Source organism: Phaethon aethereus (assembly GCF_964289735.1).
Source record: "Phaethon aethereus genome assembly, chromosome: 2".
Classification (NCBI taxonomy): Eukaryota; Metazoa; Chordata; class Aves; order Phaethontiformes; family Phaethontidae; genus Phaethon; species Phaethon aethereus.
The window spans coordinates 153,843,880-153,865,432 of NC_138582.1; the positions used below are offsets into that span (position 1 = coordinate 153,843,880).

A 21,553-nucleotide genomic window follows, 5' to 3' on the forward strand; every position below is an offset into this window, starting at 1 on the left:
AGTACAAGAGGAAATGTGGTGCAGTTTTACATAAAAATGGTCACTAGATATATTATTCCAAAGAAGTTAAGAGAGTGCCTAATCTGCTTCACAGGGAGTACTGTTGAAAGTCATCCAAAGGAGACATCCAATTCAAGAATGCCCAAGGTGCGCAACTGATGTAAAGCTTACTGCTTTGCAGAAAAACAATCTCTACTGTTTGTGTACAAACAGAGAATAAGAATGTATCTGGGGAGAAAGCAAAGTTCAAAGAACTCAGTGTCTTCAAGTCAAGAAACCAGACAATCTCCATCCCAGAAAAAAATGTTGTATGGTACCTCCAATCTCAAGTTCGGTAGCAAGAATTCTGATATCATGATGCGAGTGGATGTCAGACTTTTTGACTGGAGGATAGCAAATAGATAAACTGAACAAGGAGACACTCTCTGATCTGTACGAAGAATATCCAAGACTTCAGAACAAGCTTTGAAGGAAAAGCCATTAAAAGACATGGAAATAAATAGATAATGAAATATTAAATATTTTAGTAAACATAGATCATGGCATATCCTTTCCTTAATAAAATAACTTCAGGAAGCATAAATGCAGTAGTTCTAATGTACCTAGTATAAACCTGTCTATTTATTCTACATGCCTTATTTTGGTGAGACCTTATCTGCATTACTATCCATATTTCTTCTCACCCCTACCTAAGGGGGAAAAAAAATCTAGGGAAGACAAAGACACAAATAACAGGTTTGTTACGTATTGCGGTGATGATGTCATAATAAGTCACTATAAATCTGCCACAAAGAAATTAATGCTTGAGGTTAACATTAGTAACGTTTAAAAGGATTGAAGGTGGGTTATGGAAGAGGAGGGGGACACTGTACGCTACTCTTTGAAGTCTTCCTGGAGAACAAATAACATGCAAAACAGAACGCACCACAAGCTCTTCTCTGACAAAAATGAAACATGAAGACAGGCTGGGGTTTTGGAAAGACCACAGATACTCTTTTCCCATACAGATAAGGTACAATCTTAGAAACATTGGTTAAAGGGCAGCTTTTGGAAGTCATTCAGGCCAATCTCCTGCTCAGGGCAGGACTCCTGTCAATGCCACATCGGATCAGCCATTGCCTTATGGTATATGTTGGAGATTCCACATCTCCGGTTAGTCTGCTCCAGAGCTAGATTTCCTCCCTAATGAAATACTTCTGTTAATTCTCAGTCTAAATCTCCAAGAGCTGCAACTTGTGGCCATTGCCCCGTGTTTTAGCATCTTTCACTCTGAGAAAATTTTGACTGTACTGTCCTCATGAGCTCCCTGCTCTCAGGTAGATGTAGGCTGCAATTAGCTGCCACCCTTTGCCTATTCCTAGTAATTCCTAGATTCCATTATAAGGCTGTTTTCACCTTGGTAAATAAACTAAGCAGTCTTAAACTGAAGAACTGAGTTCTCTCCTATTTTTATATTTTCCATGGCTGCCATCCTGACTAGTAAAAGAAAGTTCTAAAAAAACCTTCTCTGTTACCTCCTTAGCACAAGAGTTGTGCTAAGTATGGATGCACCTTTTAAGAGATTGTACTGGCTTTGGTAGGATAGAGTTAATTTTCTTCATGGTAGCTCATATAGTGCTATATTTTAGGTTTGTGATGAAAACAGTGTTGATAATACAGGGATGTTTTCGTTACTGCTGAGCAGTGCTTACACAGAGTCAAGGCCTTTTCTGCTTCTCACACCACCCCACCAGCAAGTGGGCTGGGGGTGCACAGGAAATTGGGAGGGGACACAGCTGGGACAGGGAAGGGATATTCCATACCATATGACATCATGCTCAGCATATAAAGCTGGGGGAAGAAAAAGGAAGGGGGAGGGACACATTTGGAGTGATGGTGTTTGTCTTCCCAAGTAATGGTTACACGTGAGGGAGCTCTGCTCTCCTGGAGATGGCTGAACACCTGCCTGCCCACGGAAGCAGTGAATGAATTCCTTGTTTTGCTTTGCTTGCACGCGTGGCTTTTGCTTTACCTGTTAAACTGCCTTGATATCAACCCATGAGATTTCTCATCCTTTAATCCTTCTGATTCTCTCCCTCATCCCACTGGGGAAAAGTGAGCAAGCGGCTGCGTGGGGCTGAGCTGCCAGCTCGGGTTAAACCACAACAGACACACAGGTATCTGGAAGAGGTCAGTATCCCACCAGACTGAATAGGCAAGAGCGGAAGTTGAAGAACGGTCCTGGGATAACCTTCGGCTTAGGCAACCCTGTTTGTCCCTTTAAGAGGGATTAAAAATCTCAAAATCCAATATACAATTTATCTATCTCATGTAAGTTTTCAGAAAATCTCTCAGTTTTGTTTTCAAAGTTGCTATTTACCCAATCCATTCTGAGATACTATTAACTTACAGTATTTAACTCGCAAAAGTGTTAATAGCAAATCACGTTTGAAATATGAAACTATGTACATTAAGATTTTTATTAAGATTTTTAGGCAAAATTCAAGAAAAAACAAGGGTGTTTTCATTAACACTAAAAATAAGCTGCTCAATTAGAATTCATTTCATACTCTATGTTCAAATTTCTCCATTCCTTTCAGAATTAATATTCTTTCTGATCCTAAATCCTAAAGCAAGTTTGTTTTTGTCCTCAAAGAATTTCTTTGATTAAAAAAAAGGAAAGCTTAAAGCTATGATTTAAATATTTGGAAAACAAAAAGGTTTGATATGTTAAAACAAAGTAAAAACTTTCCATATGGTCAAACTTTTAATTATGCCCATGGGCACCTACAGTCAGTAAATACCAAAACTTATTTCTTGTTTACTGATGCCAGAAATCCATCAAGAATAAGAATGATAGTATGATATCTACTGTGGGACAAGCTACCCCTGTGTAACAGAGGCATCGCTCTCCCACTATCATCTCAAGTACAAAATCATGGCTTTCTCAAAGTAACTTTGCAGATATTTCTTCGGGCTTGCTATCCATTAAAACAAATATCCAGTATAACATAAAACAAAGCTCTTACTGGTTTGCAGGAGAAAAAGAATATAGTTAAATTTTATACAAGATGACTCCCACTCTACAGCAAATAAAAATAACCAAATCAGTAAAGCATTTTAATATACTTGTAATACAACCTAGGTTTAGTCCTTTCATTTTTCCAGATATCCCCATGAAGATATTAACTTTCTAGTATTCATAACCCAAACTACAACAACAGACATCTTAAATTTGCCCAGATTTCAATTCAAGTATTTTAAAATATGTTTTTATGCTTTATTTTCAGTGTATCAAAAGGTCAAATTTTTTACACGAATGCTAACGGGCACAGTTCACAACAAAGGTCAAGATTACTTTGGGGATTCATTCTCCGCCTCTCATTTTAAAACAAGTTCATGATTTGAATTCAAGATAAAAGATGGATATAAATGCTCAGACTGGCCAATGTATGTAATGCTCAAATACCATGAATGAACAAATTCTTATTATTCATTTCGTATGCGTTAGTAATAATGACCGAGAATGGAAGTCACAAGGGTATTATTGAACATTATGAATAAACATGCGTAATGTCTGTCTATCCACATTTCAAGTTACTGTCAGCCATTCATGTTCACAATCTAAAAACTCCCCACCCTGTGCACAAACACAAAACCCCAAAATAAAAGACAGGGTTACTTACCAATGGTTCCCTGTTTTTGACAAGCCTGATTATTTTAACTGAATCTTCTTCCTCATCAATATCATCAGGCATGGGGGGCAAGACAGGATCGTAGTTCTTCTGAGCAACAGTATCATGTACAGAGAGCAAAGCCTGGAAACATTAATAGTCAGTATATTATTGGGCATCTGAAAAGTTTATGAAAGACAAAGCAGAGGATATTATTTATAGCCTGACTCTACTAATGTGATACATGTAGATTGAATACAATTCTTGTATACAGTTTTAACACATTAAACTGATGAAACAACTCCATAAAGTATATGTTTTCATATATACAATGTATGCATCTAGTAAACTGTGAATTCAGAACAGTGTCTTCAGACACATGAAATACCAAGTGCTTTGCACATTAGCTTGAAATAACAAGAATTATGAACAGGAGAAAACCTAAGTCTCCTAAAGTAAGAACATCATTCTACTTGTCCTAGGAAAAAAAGTTTCTTCGATACAGCAAGCAGTCCTATGAAACAAATAAGCAACATAAGCATCTTCCAGTGCTTCTGTTGGAGCATGAGATGCATGACATTACGCTGTTGCCCAACTATCCCCTTCAGAAGAGCTCTGGAAGGTTATCTGGTTACTGGATCCTTTTCATATAATAGTCCCGTTTCAGACGAGCTCCAAATTATCTCTGGAATTTTTAATTCATTGTGGAATTCATGATTGAGATTGAGGAACATACTGCTGAAACATTTTGGTTTGGGCTGGAGCTTATTAACCACCTGTCACATGTCTTGCCTCCTTCCTTTCTCCGTTGCTTCTCCAGTTCATGCATAGCTTAAGCAATAGATTTTTCAAAAAGCCTAACAAAGCCTGACAAAATGTCCACTCGCAAAAACAAAATAATTTTTGAACTTGCAGAAATTAAAAAAATCTTGAAAGTCAAAGGAAGTTAGAAAGCTCATTCTCCTAAGGCTCTAGAAAAATCTCAGCTATAATCTAAAATTCACAGCTTTTTCTAGATACAGAACTCTCTTCTATTTTGAAAAGTCCTCATTATTTGTAACAACCGTTCTTAACCAGTCTAAAAGGTAAGTAATGCTTTTACTTTTGTAGTCAAAACTATGCGTTATAGCAAGAATAGCAGCAAGAACCATACATATAATTCTATGTACTGCTTTCAGTTGGTTCTGTTTTTAAGTAGTTGCTCCTAAATACTTGAATATTTTACATTTTGACCTGATATTTTTTTCCCAAAGAGTCAATATTACAGAAGTTGTAGTCTGAAGAGCAGAAGTAATTTGCAAATCGATAACCTTCCTGACAACAAAAATAAAGCATTTTGGAAAATCTTGAGGTGTTTAGGATAAAGCAGAACATGTCAATGTCGTTGACATGGATGATATCAGAAGGTATCAATGACTGTAATAATGAATCTATTATAACAATTACAATAATCATTAAGAAGCAGCTCTGTAATAAAGAACAGAAAATGGCTACATTTCTTTGATACCAGTTTACTTGCTACTTAATATATGGCAGATAATATTTGAGTACACAAGTGACCAGAAACTGTATGTTCTCAAGGATGATGCAGATGTTTTAAAAAAGCATGACACTTCCATTACACTATTCCAGGATTTTTTTCCTGAACCAAGGAGACTGTAACAAGAGAAAACAATTTCCAGGCAATGCCACAAGCTATCATGTCAAAAGCAGAAGGCAAAGGGTGTATGGTAATCTTGAAATTCTGAACTTTAAATTTTAAATTAGGTCTTCAACAAAATAAACACAGAGGAAGATCATGCCTAGTTCATGAGAATTTGCTATTGTTTCACTAATTTCTACACATACTGTGCAATTTGATAAAAACATTTCAACACACTAATTATTTCTAGGTTTCCTCCCAAGACACAGCTATGAACTTATACTATTTACCATCAAAATTACCAGCTCACTCCCATCAAAGATTAATTTTACTTTAGATCTGAACTAAAAACCTCAGGCTAGCAATTATGGTTCCTCCTGAAATGTGTATTATGAAGCATTACATACGTAAAAGTCATGCAATCACATGCAGTCCTCTTAAGATATATGTGAAATATCAAAGATAAACTAAAACAAAAGTAGTGTTTGCTTTTACTTCAGGCTACTTACAGTTAAGACTTCTAAAACTAGTCTTCTGCAATTACGTTTTTCCACATAAAGCTAGGGCACATTCACGGACTGGTTCGATTTAATGAGGTTCTATATTGCAGTTTAAAAACAATCAGGCAGATAGAGAAAACAGATGAAAATAATATAAAGCACCACTTCCAGAGTAAAAGGCAGCAACTTAAAACATGTTCAAAAGAACCTACCCTTGACAATGAAACTTGCAAAACAGATTCTCTCCACTACTACACTGAATTATTCCATCAGTGTTAATATGATACCTCCCTGCTCTGACTGCCAGATCAGGCTCCTGGACACTGCATGCAAAACAACGATGCAGCTCAAGTAGTGTAAACTAATGCCAATCAATGCCTGGTATTTATGATACTTTTCTTCACTCACAACAACTGGAACTTATCAACCCCCTCCCTCCCTCCTCCTCCTCCCAAAAAACATATTAAACCACAATGTACTACGGTTTTCAATATAAGAATTTTTCCCCAAACTCTAGTACTACTTTATCTCAGTGCAAAGATGTGTATTTTAGGTAAGAGTATCAACGCCAGAAATGATGTGTTTCTTCTCAGTCAAGCTTCCAGAAGAACTTCTGTCATGACGGACTTGTTTATGCTGTACACTGAACATGCTAAGATTTCTTTCCTGCTTGTCTTCCATCATTGCTTCTTTTAACACACTACTCTCTGTCCACTGTAGTTGTTCTTGAAATAATCAGCAGCATAGACACCGGGAAATAATTAGTCTGCAACCAAAACTTACAAAGCCATTTTGATTTCACTTACTGTATTCAACTAGAAGTGATCAGAGCCTGTCCTTGAGAGAACTTCCACATTCCGAACACATGACAAAATGACCACATTCACAGAGTAAAAGGACATTTCTTCAGCAGCTTCTTTGTACCGTGCAATTAATATAATGCATGCTTAGTCCAAAAAACTATGTATCAGACTAGACTTCTACAGAAAAGGTTGGGATTTTTTTAAAAGCAAACACATTACAAGTGCCAAGAAATAAAACTTGGATCCTATTATGAACAAGATTTACCCAGAATAATGTGCAGTAAATGTACAAGGCAATGGAAAGGCAGTAATGTTCTCTTTTTGTACACAAGAAGTGATCAACTTACACACTTCTGTGATACTAGTTTTTACCTGTCACAAGAAACTGCAAGAAGTGCAGATAATTTTTTTTTTTTAATGTTTTGGTTTTGTTTTCAAATACACAGCTCTTCAGAACTATGCATGTATGATCCAAGATTCGGGTCGTATTTAAGCACCTCTGGAGAAAAAGATTTTATTTCAGCTCTAAGTTCTATGCTTATGATTCACTAATATAAACATGGTCCATATTTAGAACTTGAAAGAAGGTATGATTCAAACTCCTGCACTACCTAAATATAAATATTGATGTTCAGCTAAATTCTTAGACATGATCTAGCTGGAAATGAATACTTTCATCAGACCTCTGAAAAGTCTAATATGAAAAATACAGGACTAGTTATTAAAGCTATCACTGATCATTTCACAGTCTATACATTGAAATTTTACATTATCAGCTTACACAAAGAAAATCTGACATTGGAAACATTCAAAGTTCTTTTTCTTAAACTGTTCCGAAACTTTAAATGTTTATTTAAATTGAGAATGTTATTAATGAAAACAGTTCTATATTTTGAAAAATGTGTATCATGTAACTACACCGACTACATTTTTGCTCCTTTAAAACAATGACAATTTTTTTTTTGCTTCTGTTTATATTTTGAGATCTGTAAGAGTGAAAATACCCCAGGTAGCCCCTGACTCATGAACACAGCCCCTTATGTTTTTAAAATCTCATTAAAAAAAAAAAAAAACCCCAACAAAAAAACCCTCAATTTAAGCTTTACTTTTGGAAATATTTTGCATTTACTATTCTAGAAAAACATTTTACAGAACAGTAAGTTAAAAAAAGAAGCAAGACAGAACAGACAAAGAAACAAAAGCAGCCTCTTTCGTCATGGTACTGGAAACAAGAAGATTAGAAAAGTAAATAGTTAGTAGTCAAGATTATTGACATAAAATTTCTAGGCACTGAAACCAACCTTTATGAAAGCCAACAGCTGCAGCAGACTGCGACACTGCCAGCCCAGCCGCTGGTCACCTTGCCTATGGAGTAGATTACTGCCCTGGCAGAGTCAGCAAAATAGAACAAAACAGCCCATGACTTTGCTGTCCCAGTCCACAGCTTAGATCATTAGCACTGGTCACCTTCTCTGGCAGTTCAGCTTGAACTCCATCAGGTAAGACAGAGACTTTTTCCCACCTCTTTGCTTTGCTATGGTGACAGTAACTTCCGCTGAGGCTGGCACGGAGAAGTTACGCTGGAGGAGAAAAGTAACTTCAGCAACCACAGAAACGTGCCCCTGAACTCACCTGGCAGAGCTCATCCTCCAGAAACCTCTAGCCATATTGCATTTTTCTTTGTGATAAGGTTACAGAAGAAATACAAAAAGACAAGCTAAAAATGTTGGTGGAGAAAATTATTCATGACTGGAAAGGCTGATTGATGAGTAACTTGCATAAAGTTAAAATCAAGTGAGTGAAGTCATCTAGTGACAGATATCAAAGAAGGAAAACTGAAAGAGCTGGGAGGAGGCTGAAGCCACTGAAGAAAAGACCATGAAGAGCATCAGAATGGAACAAAAAGCATAAGAGACATAACAGCCAAACATGTGCAAGAATTTAGAAAGCATGAGAATAAAACCAGCAGAAAGCTGTAGCATAATGGTGTTGGCATACAGGCTATAGGCACAGAAAAGCAATTTGACTTGAGAACAGTTTGGAGAAGAAAGAGATAAAAAGACAAGGTTTCAGAATCGAGCTATACATTTAAGAACAAACGGTAAGCAGCACAAAATCAATAGGGAAAAGGGGAGATAAGAATTTAGATAAGTGGGGTGTCGGGTGAGACCAACCTTCCTTTTTTCTACAGGAGAATTAGTCTTTAAACCTACTATCTTGAGTACATAAGCTAGATTTTACGTTGATGTACTGATGAATCCCACTCTCCAGCAAACGGGTGGTAAAACAGCCATCAGCGAAGGGCAGCACATGGCAGTGTCCTGACCACCAGCACTGCCTGCTGCGGGAGCACCTGCAACCCCCACCCCGATGCAAGGGGTTAACTAGATAGCAAGAGCACAGGTAAGAATGGGCATCTCAACCAACAGATAAGGGCAACTACACCAGCTGAACTCTCCAGCTTGGCTAAAGAGAAGCATAATCTAGAAGCAACAAAACTATAGGCAGGACAAACTCGGTACTGCTGCTGAAGCGGCTAGAGGATGGCTGGGGTAACAGTAGGACTGAATTTTATTTTTTGGCTGTAGAACCAGTAAGTGAGTACACAAGCTACAGTAACCACTTATCAGGCAGAAAAGTAATATTATCCCTCTGAAGGTGCAATAATCTAATTACTTTCCTACAAAAATCTGAGATACTCTGTTCTAAACTAAATTCCCAAGTAAATATGTACAGTACATAATGTTAAAGAAATCAGTTAACTTCCAAAGAAATCAACACGTTTTTACTTTTGCTACTGAAAATCATTTACACTATTCATTTGACATAAGCAAAAAACCTTTGACAGTGACAGTAAGAAAAATTGAATAAGGTCCTTTAAATTAAGCATGATTTTCAGTTTGTAATCAGGAAACCAATGTGTGTGCTAATTCATGGGAAAAAAAATCAGCATTCATTTATTTATTTCCATCCTTTAAATATTATGGTTTTCCTATATATTCTCTATAAATTCCCTAGAAATTATATATTGCATGAGAAGACAACAGTAAGGTATGCACAAAAGAGAAAAGACATTCCATGCTTGCAACTATCCCATCTGCACTTAAACCAGAGTTGCCCTCTAGTTCAAGCTTGTCCAGCTGGCAATTAAATCCTTTTCTCTTCCAATTTGACTTTGATGCAGTTGGGTCACCATAGAGATTCAAAATATTGAAAACACATACTGTTCATGTGTGGTTTTGTGTTCTTAATATCTACCATATATTAATGTTCTTAGCATAGCAACATCTCAGATGGATCAATATTCAGTATATATTACTTCTTCCTCTTTGCTATGGTGGACTTTATTCATGACTATATGAACTTCCTTTCACAAAAGGGTAATTTCCTTGACTGAATACACAGTTTCTTGATTTCAGATGCACCAGTCTGAACTGATGGGTTTACCTGCAGCTGGTAGCCAGACGGCAACAGCCAACAGAAAAGTGAACTTTCCACACCTTCAGACTCCTACTTCCTCTGGCTCATTGTTCGCAGCCCCTGGAGACGTTTCCAAAGTCAAACTATTCTCAGTGTTCACAGAAACACAGAGCCTATCCGTGTCATCTGGTAAAGGTGTTAATATTCTTCCAGATGACAGCCCTATGTTTTTCCTCAGCTGTGGATAATGGCAGGGTAAGCTCTAATTTTAAATCAATGGTGAAGAATCTGAACGAAATCTCTTTTATGTTTGCAGCGTGATTCATGTAGCTAAAGTGAAGCTTTAAGTCCTATTTACGTAACTTTCAAGAGCACAAATAGATGGTTTTCAGAGTGGAAAACACTGAGACAGGAACACTCTTCCTTGATCAATTCCTTTTCTGAAGAAGTGGCAGCATCCTGACAATACTAAGTGTCTACAGCAGTAGCATGCATCTTTTCTTGGTTGAAAAATCATCTGAAGACCCAGAAATCAAACGAAAATATAAGTCAAAGAAAAGTAAAAGCTGATGTTGCAGTTGCCCTTTCTGAAAAAGTGTCTTTTAGAAATGACACAGCCTTTATATGACAACAGCATGATGTCTAAAGTCTTAAAAAGAAAAAAAATCTACTGATCCATAAGGTTAAGAGAATCTGGATATATTAAGGCATGGAGGACAGGGACATGATTCGAGACAGCCAGTATGCCTTCACCAGGGGCTAGTCCTGTCTGATCCACCTTGTGGCCTTCTATGATGAAGTGACCACATCAGTGGACAAGGGAAGAGCTACCAATATCATCTATCTGGACTTCTGTAAGGCCTTTGACACGGTCTCCCACAACATCCTTCTCTCTAAATTGGAGAGATATGGATTGGATGGGTGGACTGTTTGGTGGATGAGGAATTGGTTGGATTGTCACATCCAGAGGGTAGTGGTCAACAGCTCAATGTCCAGATAGAGATCAGTGATGAGTGGTGTTCCTCAGGGGTACATATTGGGACCAGTACTCTTTAATACCTTCATCAATGACCTAGACAGTAGGATCGAGTGCACCCTCAGCAAGTTTCCAGATGACAACAAGCTGAGTGGTGCAGTTGACATGCCTGAGAGATGGGATGTCATCCAGAGGGACCTGCACAAGCTCGAGGAATGGGTCTGTGTGAATCTCATGAGGTTTAACAAGGCCAAGTGCAGGGTCCTGCACCTTGGTTGGGACAACCCCCGGTATTAATACAGGCTGGAGGATGAAGGGATTGAGAGCAGCCCTGCCAAGGAGAACTTGGGGGTACTGGTGGACGAAGAGCTGGACATGAGCTGTCAATGTGCTCAGAGGGCCAAGCCTGTCCTGGGCTGCATCCAAAGAAGCGTGGCCAGCAGGTCGAGGGAGGGGATTCTGCCCCTCTACTCCACTCTGGGGAGACTCCACCTGGAGTCCTGTGTCCAGCTCTGGAGCCCTCAGCACAGGAAAGACAGGGACCTGTCAGAGTGGGTCCACAGGAAGGTCACCAAAATGATTAGAGGAATGGAACACCTCTCCTATGAGGACAGGCTGAGACCGTTGGGGTTGTTCAGCCTGGACAAGAGCAGGGTCCGGGGAGATCTTATTGCAGCCTTCCAGGACTTCAAGGGAGCCTAGAAGAAAGATGGGGACAGAATTTTTAGCAGGGTCTCTTGCAATAGGACAAGGGGTAATGATTTTAAACTAAAGGAGGGCAGATTTCGACTAGATCTAAGGAAGAAATTTTTGACAATGAGGGTGGTGAAACACTGGCACAGGTTGCCCAGAGAGGTGGGAGATGCCCCATCCCTGGCAACATTCCAGGTCAGGCTGGATGAGGCTCTGAGCAACCTGATCTAGTTGAAGATGTCCCTGCTCACTGCAGGGGGCATGGACTAGGTGACCTTTAAAGGTCCTTTCCAATGCAATCCATTCTACGATTCTATGATTATATACTTAATTCCTTCAGAAAATAGTAACATATTTGTTTACGATAAGGAGGTCTTAAATACAGAGCACTCATACGACATGGACACCTAACTAAAAATATTGAAGCAGTTTAGTTTTTAAGGTGATTACTTTTGCCTGCTTTGGATTTTTGCTGTATTGAACAGTAGAAATAGTATTTCCATATATCAATTGCCCTAAGTGCAGATATAATTCTGGAGAACTGAAAAGCTGCAGTGAGTATTATCTTCACCATTACATATAAGTAAATCTTCTATAAGTACTTAATAAAGTCGTAACTAAAGATTTATAAAATATTAAAATAGATGTGGTGCAATAGAATAAATCCTGCCTCTTAAATAGTAACATTCTTTTTAAAAGGCCAGCAAAATAGCAAGCAAGTGGCTGCACGTTGCTTAGCTGTCAGCTGGGGTTAAACCATGACACAGGTATAAGAAAAAAGCTTACAATTTTCCAAACTATTTGTGATAAGGGTACTTATAGATTTACAAGTTACATAGTCACAGGAAAAGAGTCTTGCCACTGACTAGAAACACAAAAATAAGCAGAAAGTGGAAAAAAAATTATTACGAGACCATACTGGGTCCCTATTGAAGATTCATTAGTGAACTAGAAAAGAGGAGACTGTTGAATAAGTGAATGGAGAGTTCAAATAGAATATGGTCTGGCAAATGCAAGGGAAAAGCACCACTGAAGGAAAAAGCAGCATAAAAAGATGACAACTAAAAAAGGGACTATTTGCTTCATATTGTGCAGGTCTCCATTTTCACTATCTGAATAGAATTGCTACTTGATGGGATGTGATTTTATCCATAGCAACTTTTTCCTCCTCCTAAATTACCATATCTAGTAATATTGCCAAAGTTAATGTGTTGTACGTGAGTGCTATAGTTACGTGTATGCAATTCAGCATTCTTACATGGGTTAGAGTTGGTTCCTTCACATGGGTACGTCTGTATATATTAGCAAAGAATTTCTTTGATTTATTTTTCAAATCTTTTCTTTTCTGCTGCCAACCTGCCTTCCTTCACTTTTATTACATCATTCACTTTGTTTATTATATGTTGGCCGCTAGCAAGCATTCTCATATGCACACGTCTGAGAAGATTGACAGACAAGCTGCCCGTTGGACGTCATTTGAGTTATCAAGAGACAGACCTGAAAAGCAATTCCAGGGTAATGCGATGGTTGTTACTTAAATATCTTCATGCAGTATTCTTTCATCTCCTTTATATAATTTTATATCTATGCTTACGATATGTTGTATATTGTTACATGTATGCTCTGTCAGCTCCTACCACATTAAGAGTGTGCCACAACTGCTTTCTGATTTTCTTTGCCTGTCAGGTGTGAAAAATCAAGCCTTTTCTTGCTGTTTTTACAAGGACTTTTTTAACTTGTTCCATTCCAGTAACAGGGACATTCCAAAAACAAAGACAGCAACATATTGTCCCAGTGCTCCCCACCCAAAAACAAGTTTTTTATAAAAAACTCCTTTGAATCAGGGGTGCAAGTGGAAATGGAAATAGGAAGTCAAGGCCTGAAGCTGAAAAGGGTTAAGAATAAAACTATTTTTCCTCTAATAAGGTTGCCATAATGATGATGGAGGGATTCCCAAAGTGGCAAATAGTTTAAAGGCAGGAAACACTGGGCAGAAGGATCTCATCTGCTTGCCAGCAAAAGTCTCCCCAGCTCTGTCCCTTCTCCCCCAGCTTCACAGCTGGTATGCTCAGAACACCTCTGGGTTATCCATCAACCAGCATTATCAAACCATCAGTGCTGTGGTCCTTGCTTCTTGTTGTGATAATTTGGGTATGTTACTTAGGTGGCAAATAAATATTTCTCTCTCACTGCTGGTACTTCACAGCATACCATCAAAAATCAAGCAGGCTCTTGCTGATTTACAAATTAGTGGCACCTGATTTTACAAATGAGGATTAGCTAGGTGACTTTTCAGTTGACATATGAAATACAGTGTACTCCAGCTCACCATATTAATAAAATTAAACTAGTTTATACAGCAAAGTATCTTAATATAAGAGCAGAACTCCTGTAACCGGCTCAACCAGCAAACCTCAAGGACTACAGATGAGTAAGTAGTTATAAATTATGGGAAACGATGCTTCCTGAACACATATTGTAGTCTGTGTTACCATGTGTGAGAATGAATATTCCATAAAGAGGAGAGGAATGGTCTCCAAGGACATGAGCAAAAATAGAACACATAGGTGTATTTGAGAAGGCAGGTCTCTAAAGGGACAGGGCCAAAAGGTCCTCCAAGAGCTTGAGATACAATAACAGCCCAAATGTAGCTCAGATGTTAATTGACCTAAAATTTGTATTGGGTTTTCCAGATGCAAAAACCAGTTGTAGGCAAATCCCAACAATTTCCAATGGAAAATGCTGACTTTGCAAAACGCATGTATTTCAATGAAAAAGCCCTGATGGAAAATCCTCAGCGAGTCTAATTACAAAGCAAATGTTGGAAAGAGGACAAAGTTTAGATTAAAGTTTTTTTAATTACATGTTACAAGAAATGCTTCATTAACCTTTCAAAGCAAAAACAGGTTTTGGTTTATATTATTATAGCACAATATATTCTTTGAGTGCTTTGTATTTTAAAGTTCTTATAGAAAAATGCCTGCTGTTTCTTACACAGTAAATTATATTGTCTTTTTTTGCCAGTGACTGTAAGGCAGCTTTAGAAGACTCTGCTGATAAAGGCTTAAAATGTTTTTTTAAGATAACAAGTAGCACTTTGATCAGAACAGTCTATTAGGCCACTGTGCAAATCTAGCAGATGGCATGGATGAAAGTATCAGCAGTTGTTTATGAAATAAAAGCTAGAATTTACAAACTTCCCAGAAAATACAAGAAAAACAGAACAAGATAGGACAACAGAAAAGGTATGCTTCAAGCTAAAAGCAGCACTATTTCTTTTTTAAAAGAAACCTAAACAAATATAGGAAACATTAATATGAAGAACAAAGTGCTCTGGTTTCATTATCTGCAGTTTTAGTTTTGTTTAGCTTCTATTCTGAAGGAAAGCCAAGGAGGTACTTACCAGATGAAAATGTTTACAAACACAAATTGTTTATGCTTTGTGAAACTGAAAGTCAAGTACACCTCAAACGAATTGCAAATAAAACAGCAAACATAAATCCTATTTACAATTTTCTGGTGTGTGCGTCTTTGCCATTTGAAAGCGATTTTAAAAAACCTGAAAACAACTTAGAGAATCTGTATTTTCTCTGAACAGCACACTGAAGTTGTCCATGGATAAGTTAATCTGAAAACATTCCTAGTCATACGAGAGCGGTTTTCGCTTCACTCTGCAAGTTATCTTAAAATTACTTCCAAAATTCTATTCATTCTACAGAAATGAAAGAGAAGCCAAGAAAAATACTTCAAGGTTGTCCACCGCTTGTTCCCTCTACGGCTACAAATACAGCACCCAAAGCGATCCAAATACTTTACATTCTTGTGTACCATGATGCACTGAAGTCATTCACAGTCCTGCCTTGTGCCCTTGTTTAGGCACCTGGTTTATGTTTCAGACTAGCAGCTGGCAAACTTTTCAGAGCACATAAACGGAAGATAAACTCCACTGAAACAGGCAGAATCACCACTGGCATCCTTAGGAGGCTAAAAAAAAGCTTAATTTCCTCTGCGTCGTAAGAGGTATAAACATCCTTCAGAATAGTTTTAGCACAGTGGCATAAGCTTTTAAAATAATTATTGTTCTGCCCATTACACCGACGACCACAAAGGACATACTTTATATGAATTTAAAAACACACTAAATTTACCCTAATAAGGATTAACTTCAAATGGTAAATTGCTCATTACAATATGTAATGATCAAGAATCTAACTGCTGTTATAAACACAACATTAAGAGCAAGTCAGATCTGAATATATCCCAAGCCTGTCTCAAAGTTAGTATATTTGGGATAAAATTGTTCAATGGACTAAAAGATGGTCCACCCCTTTTATAGTCATCTTTGTTTACAGCCACAACAACGAAATAAATACCTAAAATGTTAATTCCTATAGTTAATTGTTTTAGTTTTTCAGATTTCAAATAATTTTAAAAATAAATACCAATTATGCCCTTGTGCTGGCACTGTCCCAAAAAGAACACAGCTTCTTCCAGCTTGTTAGAATAGGAACTGAGAGCTACTGTTCAAGAAAGCTTTTTAAGTAAAAGTGGAAGAGAATTTGAAAGCTTTAAAGTCTTCTGTTCTCTAGTTTGATCATCTGTCCGTCTCCTTTCTTACAGTGTCTGTCCCTGGGTTTCTGCCCCATAACTGACAGAGTAACTCTGGTGTCCACCTCCATTCCCATTTGTGTCCCTGCTGACAGATAAGACCATTTTTCTAACTTGATTGTGACAAGTCCATTAAAAATCCAGAATTAAATTCCCTTTCATTTATACTTTGTGTTAACATCTTGAATCCTAGCCTTCCAATTACCTATTCCAATTTATACAATTGCATAGCAATGAAAAATAAAGTATTTTGTCTCTTGATAATATAGCTAATTAAAAAAAAAAAGTAATGGAGTGCTCTCAGACAACAGCAATACTTTCAGATTCATAAAAAAGCCAAATTACTCTATAAAGACATCTCTCTCAATTGCACTAGTGCCTACCTGATGGATCATAATTTTTTAAATTTTTGTCATTATTTTCAAAATTCTGTGCCACTCCCCTCTCCACATACATTCCGTTTGCTGTCACGTAAGTTCCTTAAATTTCTCCTAATTATATAACATTAAAGCTGAGAATATTTACTTCTTTATTCTATTATTCATATTTTTTACCAAAGCACATGTAGAAACATCTTCCCTTAAATCAGAAACATCCCTTCATCATTAATGTCCTCACTATCTATTCTAGTTTTCATGCTATGGAAAATATTAAGGGAAAAAAGCCTCCTGTAAGAGAGATGTTTATGTTGTGTATTTACAGCACACATTAACTTTAATGTTGTCATTAGGCAAGGAAGCTAAGGGACATTTGTTCCTTTCTTTTACACATGGAAAACAGTATGGAAATTCCTCATTGCGTCTCACTCAAACATGTATAAAACCATATAATTTCCATGTAAACGTCCTATCCTTCAAAACGAAATTGAAATATAAACTCCAAATCTTGAAAACACAAACTGTCTTTTAAATGCTCCCTTCATATAATAAGCAAAGTAAGCTTGAAATAGGGTTAAAAAAAAATCTGATTCATGGTTACACCTCAAGAATTACAAAAGTCACTCCAGGAACTGAGGAAAAATCCAAGAGCAGGTGCAGCACCCACTCCACCCGGGCCAGGAATTACCCCCTTCACATGCAGCCCATTAGCCTGAGTTATACAGAACACAACCTTCCATACAGCACCACAGTCCTCCCCCCGTTCCTCGTTCACGTGAGGTTGTAACAGACACACCACACTACCTAATGCTTGTAACGGAAATGGTGGTAGCACTATACGGGTTAATACGCAATTCATTAAAAGCACCAGCTCCTGCGTTGAACAAATGGAAAGGATTGCAAAAAAAAAAAAAGTCTAAACATCATGAGAAGAAAGGCCGGCTGCGCTCAGCAAGGTTTGTACAGGAGCATCAAGGTCTTGCCTGCCTTGTGGGACCTGAGCAGGAGAGGGGAAGACCTGGAGATGCTGCCAACACACGGGCTTTCCACAGCCTGTCCCGCTGCAACGCAGAAACGGTCAGTGAGTGCTGCTGCTACAATAGCCAGGAAACACAGAAATTTTGGAAGACCAAATTTTCACTTTCAGAAATCTAAAATATGTTTACAGAGAGCTACAGCAGGCAGATCCAAGCCTGATCTACCGGCATTTCAAATCACCCGACCACATCCCCACGTATGTCCAAACACCATTCAGACTAGAGCCATGCAGCACTGCCAGCAGGCTGGCCCAGCCTGACACTGAATTTATATATCTTTGTATTTTTAAGGTTATCTTTAAGGTATATGTTTTATTGCAACTGAAAAAAAAAACAACCAAAGAAAATCACAGCAATCCCCATAAATCTCACAGCTTTAAGAAACACAAGCACAGCTATATAAGTTTCAGTATATCTGGTTATTTACCACCATTCTAACTTTGACATGCTGTTTTTTAACAACCAACTCAGCAGACCTTTTAAACTTACATACATATATGCCGGAAGTGTAAACGTATATTAACAGTTATCTTTCTCAACTGATTGCAAACATTTGATTGCACACTTGTGGTTCCGATGGACAAGTGCTGACGATATCCATTGCTGTACTTAGCTTGCTGAATGAGAGATAAGATACATTTCAAAGAGTTAATTTCTGGGCTGCTTAAAAAAAAAATAATCAAATACTGCGTTCAACTGGATTCAGGTTCTAAGGTGTGGAAATACTGTCCTATTTCTTGATATCTTTAACAAGGTAAAGCAAGATTACAGAATGTAGATTTTAAGTCTTTACTCAATGTTGGAAATTAAAAACAATAGATGCTGCTGACTTGTGTCCATGGGACTCTGCAATTTTATTTTAAATCTAGAAAACAAATGCAGTATCTTATAGAAACAAATCCATTTGATTTCCCAGAGCTAAGTGCTCTGCTCTACTTCCACAGTTCCGTTTTAATCAGATGAGATAAGCCACAACCATTATTACTTCATTTAATTATGGTAAAAGCTGTCATATGTTAGAGCAGAAAAAACCCCACTCAGTGTTTGCATCCAGTTTTAAAAAGACCAGCAACGCCCAATTAATTTTTTCCCTGAAAGAAAATGCACCTGACAAAACCTGGGAAGAACTTTTGAAAATCTCAAGTCTGACAAATATAACTTCCTCAGAGAAATAATTTTCTTGCTTCAAACATTTGTCAATGGATGAACACCACAAACTTGTCAAAGCTTTACTTATCAGATGCAAACACTCAGAAATATATTCAACAAAACAAATATTCACCTAGCCAGACAATTGCTGGAAACCTCTCCCAGCCTTTTTTGGCATGTTAACCAAACCTGTGAAGTTACAACCATCTTCCTAGACATGTCCCTTTACACCACCAAACTTGTTTCCACAAGTGCTGTAGTGCAGTAACCTCATCCTAACCCATCCTTCATCGTACCACGAACATTAGAGCAGAGCTGTAGTGTAGTGGAAGCTCTCCTGCTGGCTCCAGCTGACACTGCAGTTATAAGCCAGGTCAGGAGCAGAAAGTTTCCCCCTGCAGAATAACACAGAACCAGCTTAAGTCAATCCCAACTTAAGCCATATACATGTTTTTAGATAAAGCCTATGCAACATCATTAGAAAAGATCTCAGTTAACCCAAGTAATTTCAGAAGTGCAGGAAAGAGTTGTTCTAGGCATCATTTTGCCCCAAGAATCTACCAGGAAAGAAACAAAGAAACTCTCTCCAGCCACCAACCTAGTAGTGAAGGGCTAGAAAACCTTATGCAATGTATAGCGTAAGCTCAGATACAGCTGAACAGACTCGAGGGCTTCTCTGGGGAGGAATTGGAAATACTGAGTCGCACGTTCTCTGGTCAACGTGATGGAGGAGGGAGTGGTGTTATTTACCATGGCATGTTTGCCATGAGAAGGTGGATGGAGAAGATAATGGGTAGGCAAAAATATCAGGCATACTGTCAGTTCTTTCCCCTAACTCACAAAAACACTGGCAAGCTATGCAAGGCAGGGAAATGTGTGTGCCTTGCGCAGGATTAGGCAGTCTGGCCATGCAAAGGGCTTGGTACCCTGCAGCTGGCCATCTCCTCCTGCAGCCAAAGACAGACATTTGCTGAGTTACTGCCGTTGTTCATATTAACCACGCTGAGGGTAAGGCACTTCTTTTCCTGAAATCCCACTAAGATTATCACATTGCATTTAACGCTTCCAGGGAACAGACCGCAAGAGTGAGTGAGTGAATGAGAGAGAGAAAGTGAGTGCAGGAGGGGGAGCAAGACAGATAGTGGGGGAAGAGAGAAAGAGAAGACAAAAAAGGGAGAGGGGGAGATGCAGTTGTGACAAATGAGCTGTCTTCAGACTCAATCCACTAAAGCTTCATGAAACACACGTGAACAGTGACTAAGGAACTACCTACAGAATCACAGAATTTGATGCTCCAACAGTTCCTCTTGTAATAAGCCATTGGCATTGCCTACCCCTTCAGAGAAAAGCAGCTTGTCACTTTGGAAACTGTGGAATAACCGACTGTGCAAAAATCTTTAAAAAGGAGGCATAGTTGACCTTTAAAATTTTGTACCACTTTGAAGACATCATGATGTCTCAGGTTTTGAGATCAGTGTTGTACAGGGAATATACAGAAGCAACTGTCTTAAAAAGGGTTCCTTTCCACTCTACAATTTTCCTCTAAACTTATCAACTGCTGCATTTGATCAGCATTGCAATATGCATCGAGAGCATTAAGGTCTTCCTTCTCTTTAGAGTGGAAAAATAATGTAATATGTGCATTAACAATGATACACAGGGGAGGTTCTGACTGGATGTAAGGAAACAGTTTTTACGAGGAGGATAATTAGGAAGAGGCTGCACAGAGTGTTTGTGGAATGTCTGTCCCCAGGCATTTTCAAGACCTGATGGGAGAAAGCCCTGAGCAACCTGCTGCTCTGAACTCAGTGTTGAGCCTGCTTTGAGCAGCACCTTGGACTAGACAATCTCCTTCCAACCTGAGTGATTCAATGGTTCTATAGTCTATTGTCAGTGAAAAGGTATCAAGTTTCCCAAAAGCACGACAGAAACCCTCAGGAGTTTTCAAAATTAGATACTTTTTAAAAAATAATATCCATCAGGATTTTGTTCCAAGTACCAGGCTGTGTTACTCATGCACAGTGTGATTAAATCAACAGTATGACTGAAAACCTTTTAGTAAAAGCACATTTTGAATAAATTTATGAAGCGCATGCAATAAAAGTTAACAAAAAAACAGAAAAAAAAAATCAAGTATCCACTTTTTGGAATATCCATTGTAAATAAATGATGGCTTTTCACTGAATTCCTTTTATAAATATCAGTAACAGCATTAACAATTTATGGACAACATTAAATGTTTTTCTTCGTAACAGGTATTTCCTATTAACATTGCTCCCCTTCTTAAAAGCACACATATTCGTTAAAGCAGACAAACCCCCACGCAGCCCAAGGAAGCAGCTGCAGACACCCATGCAGAAAGCACTTTGCAGGTGCAACACATCCTCACCTTGAGATTGGGTTTTGAGAGAAGTTTCAAGAGTTCTCTGATCTCACTGCTCAGTGGCTTGCTCTGCAGCTCCTCAGCCAGCTGGGTGGGAGATGGAATCGACACAAAGACCATCAGCAAAGCGTTGTTTGACCCAGTGCATCAGCGACAACCCAGAAACTATCTTGTTCAAGGTTATTACTTTCCAGCATGTTCAAACAGAAGCCAGCATGAAGAAAAACACCATCAATCACCGCGCTTCTTTTTCTGGCCCTCAGTGGACCAGATTTAAGCCAGGCCTTTTGGCTCAGTTTAACACAAGTAATC

General features: G+C 38.2%; 1 protein-coding gene across 1 annotated transcript in view; it reads right to left on the reverse strand.

Annotated features, from left to right (window-relative positions):
• The window catches only part of MPP7 (MAGUK p55 scaffold protein 7), a gene marked incomplete at both ends in the record, with an annotated part of 106,672 nt that overhangs the window by 39,477 nt on the left and 45,642 nt on the right, over window positions 1–21,553 (reverse strand). The window contains 2 exons of the mRNA XM_081996405.1: window positions 3,666–3,797; window positions 21,248–21,328. Coding sequence (XP_081852531.1) covers window positions 3,666–3,797; window positions 21,248–21,328 — 213 coding nt within the window. The remainder of the gene's footprint in view (window positions 1–3,665; window positions 3,798–21,247; window positions 21,329–21,553) is intronic.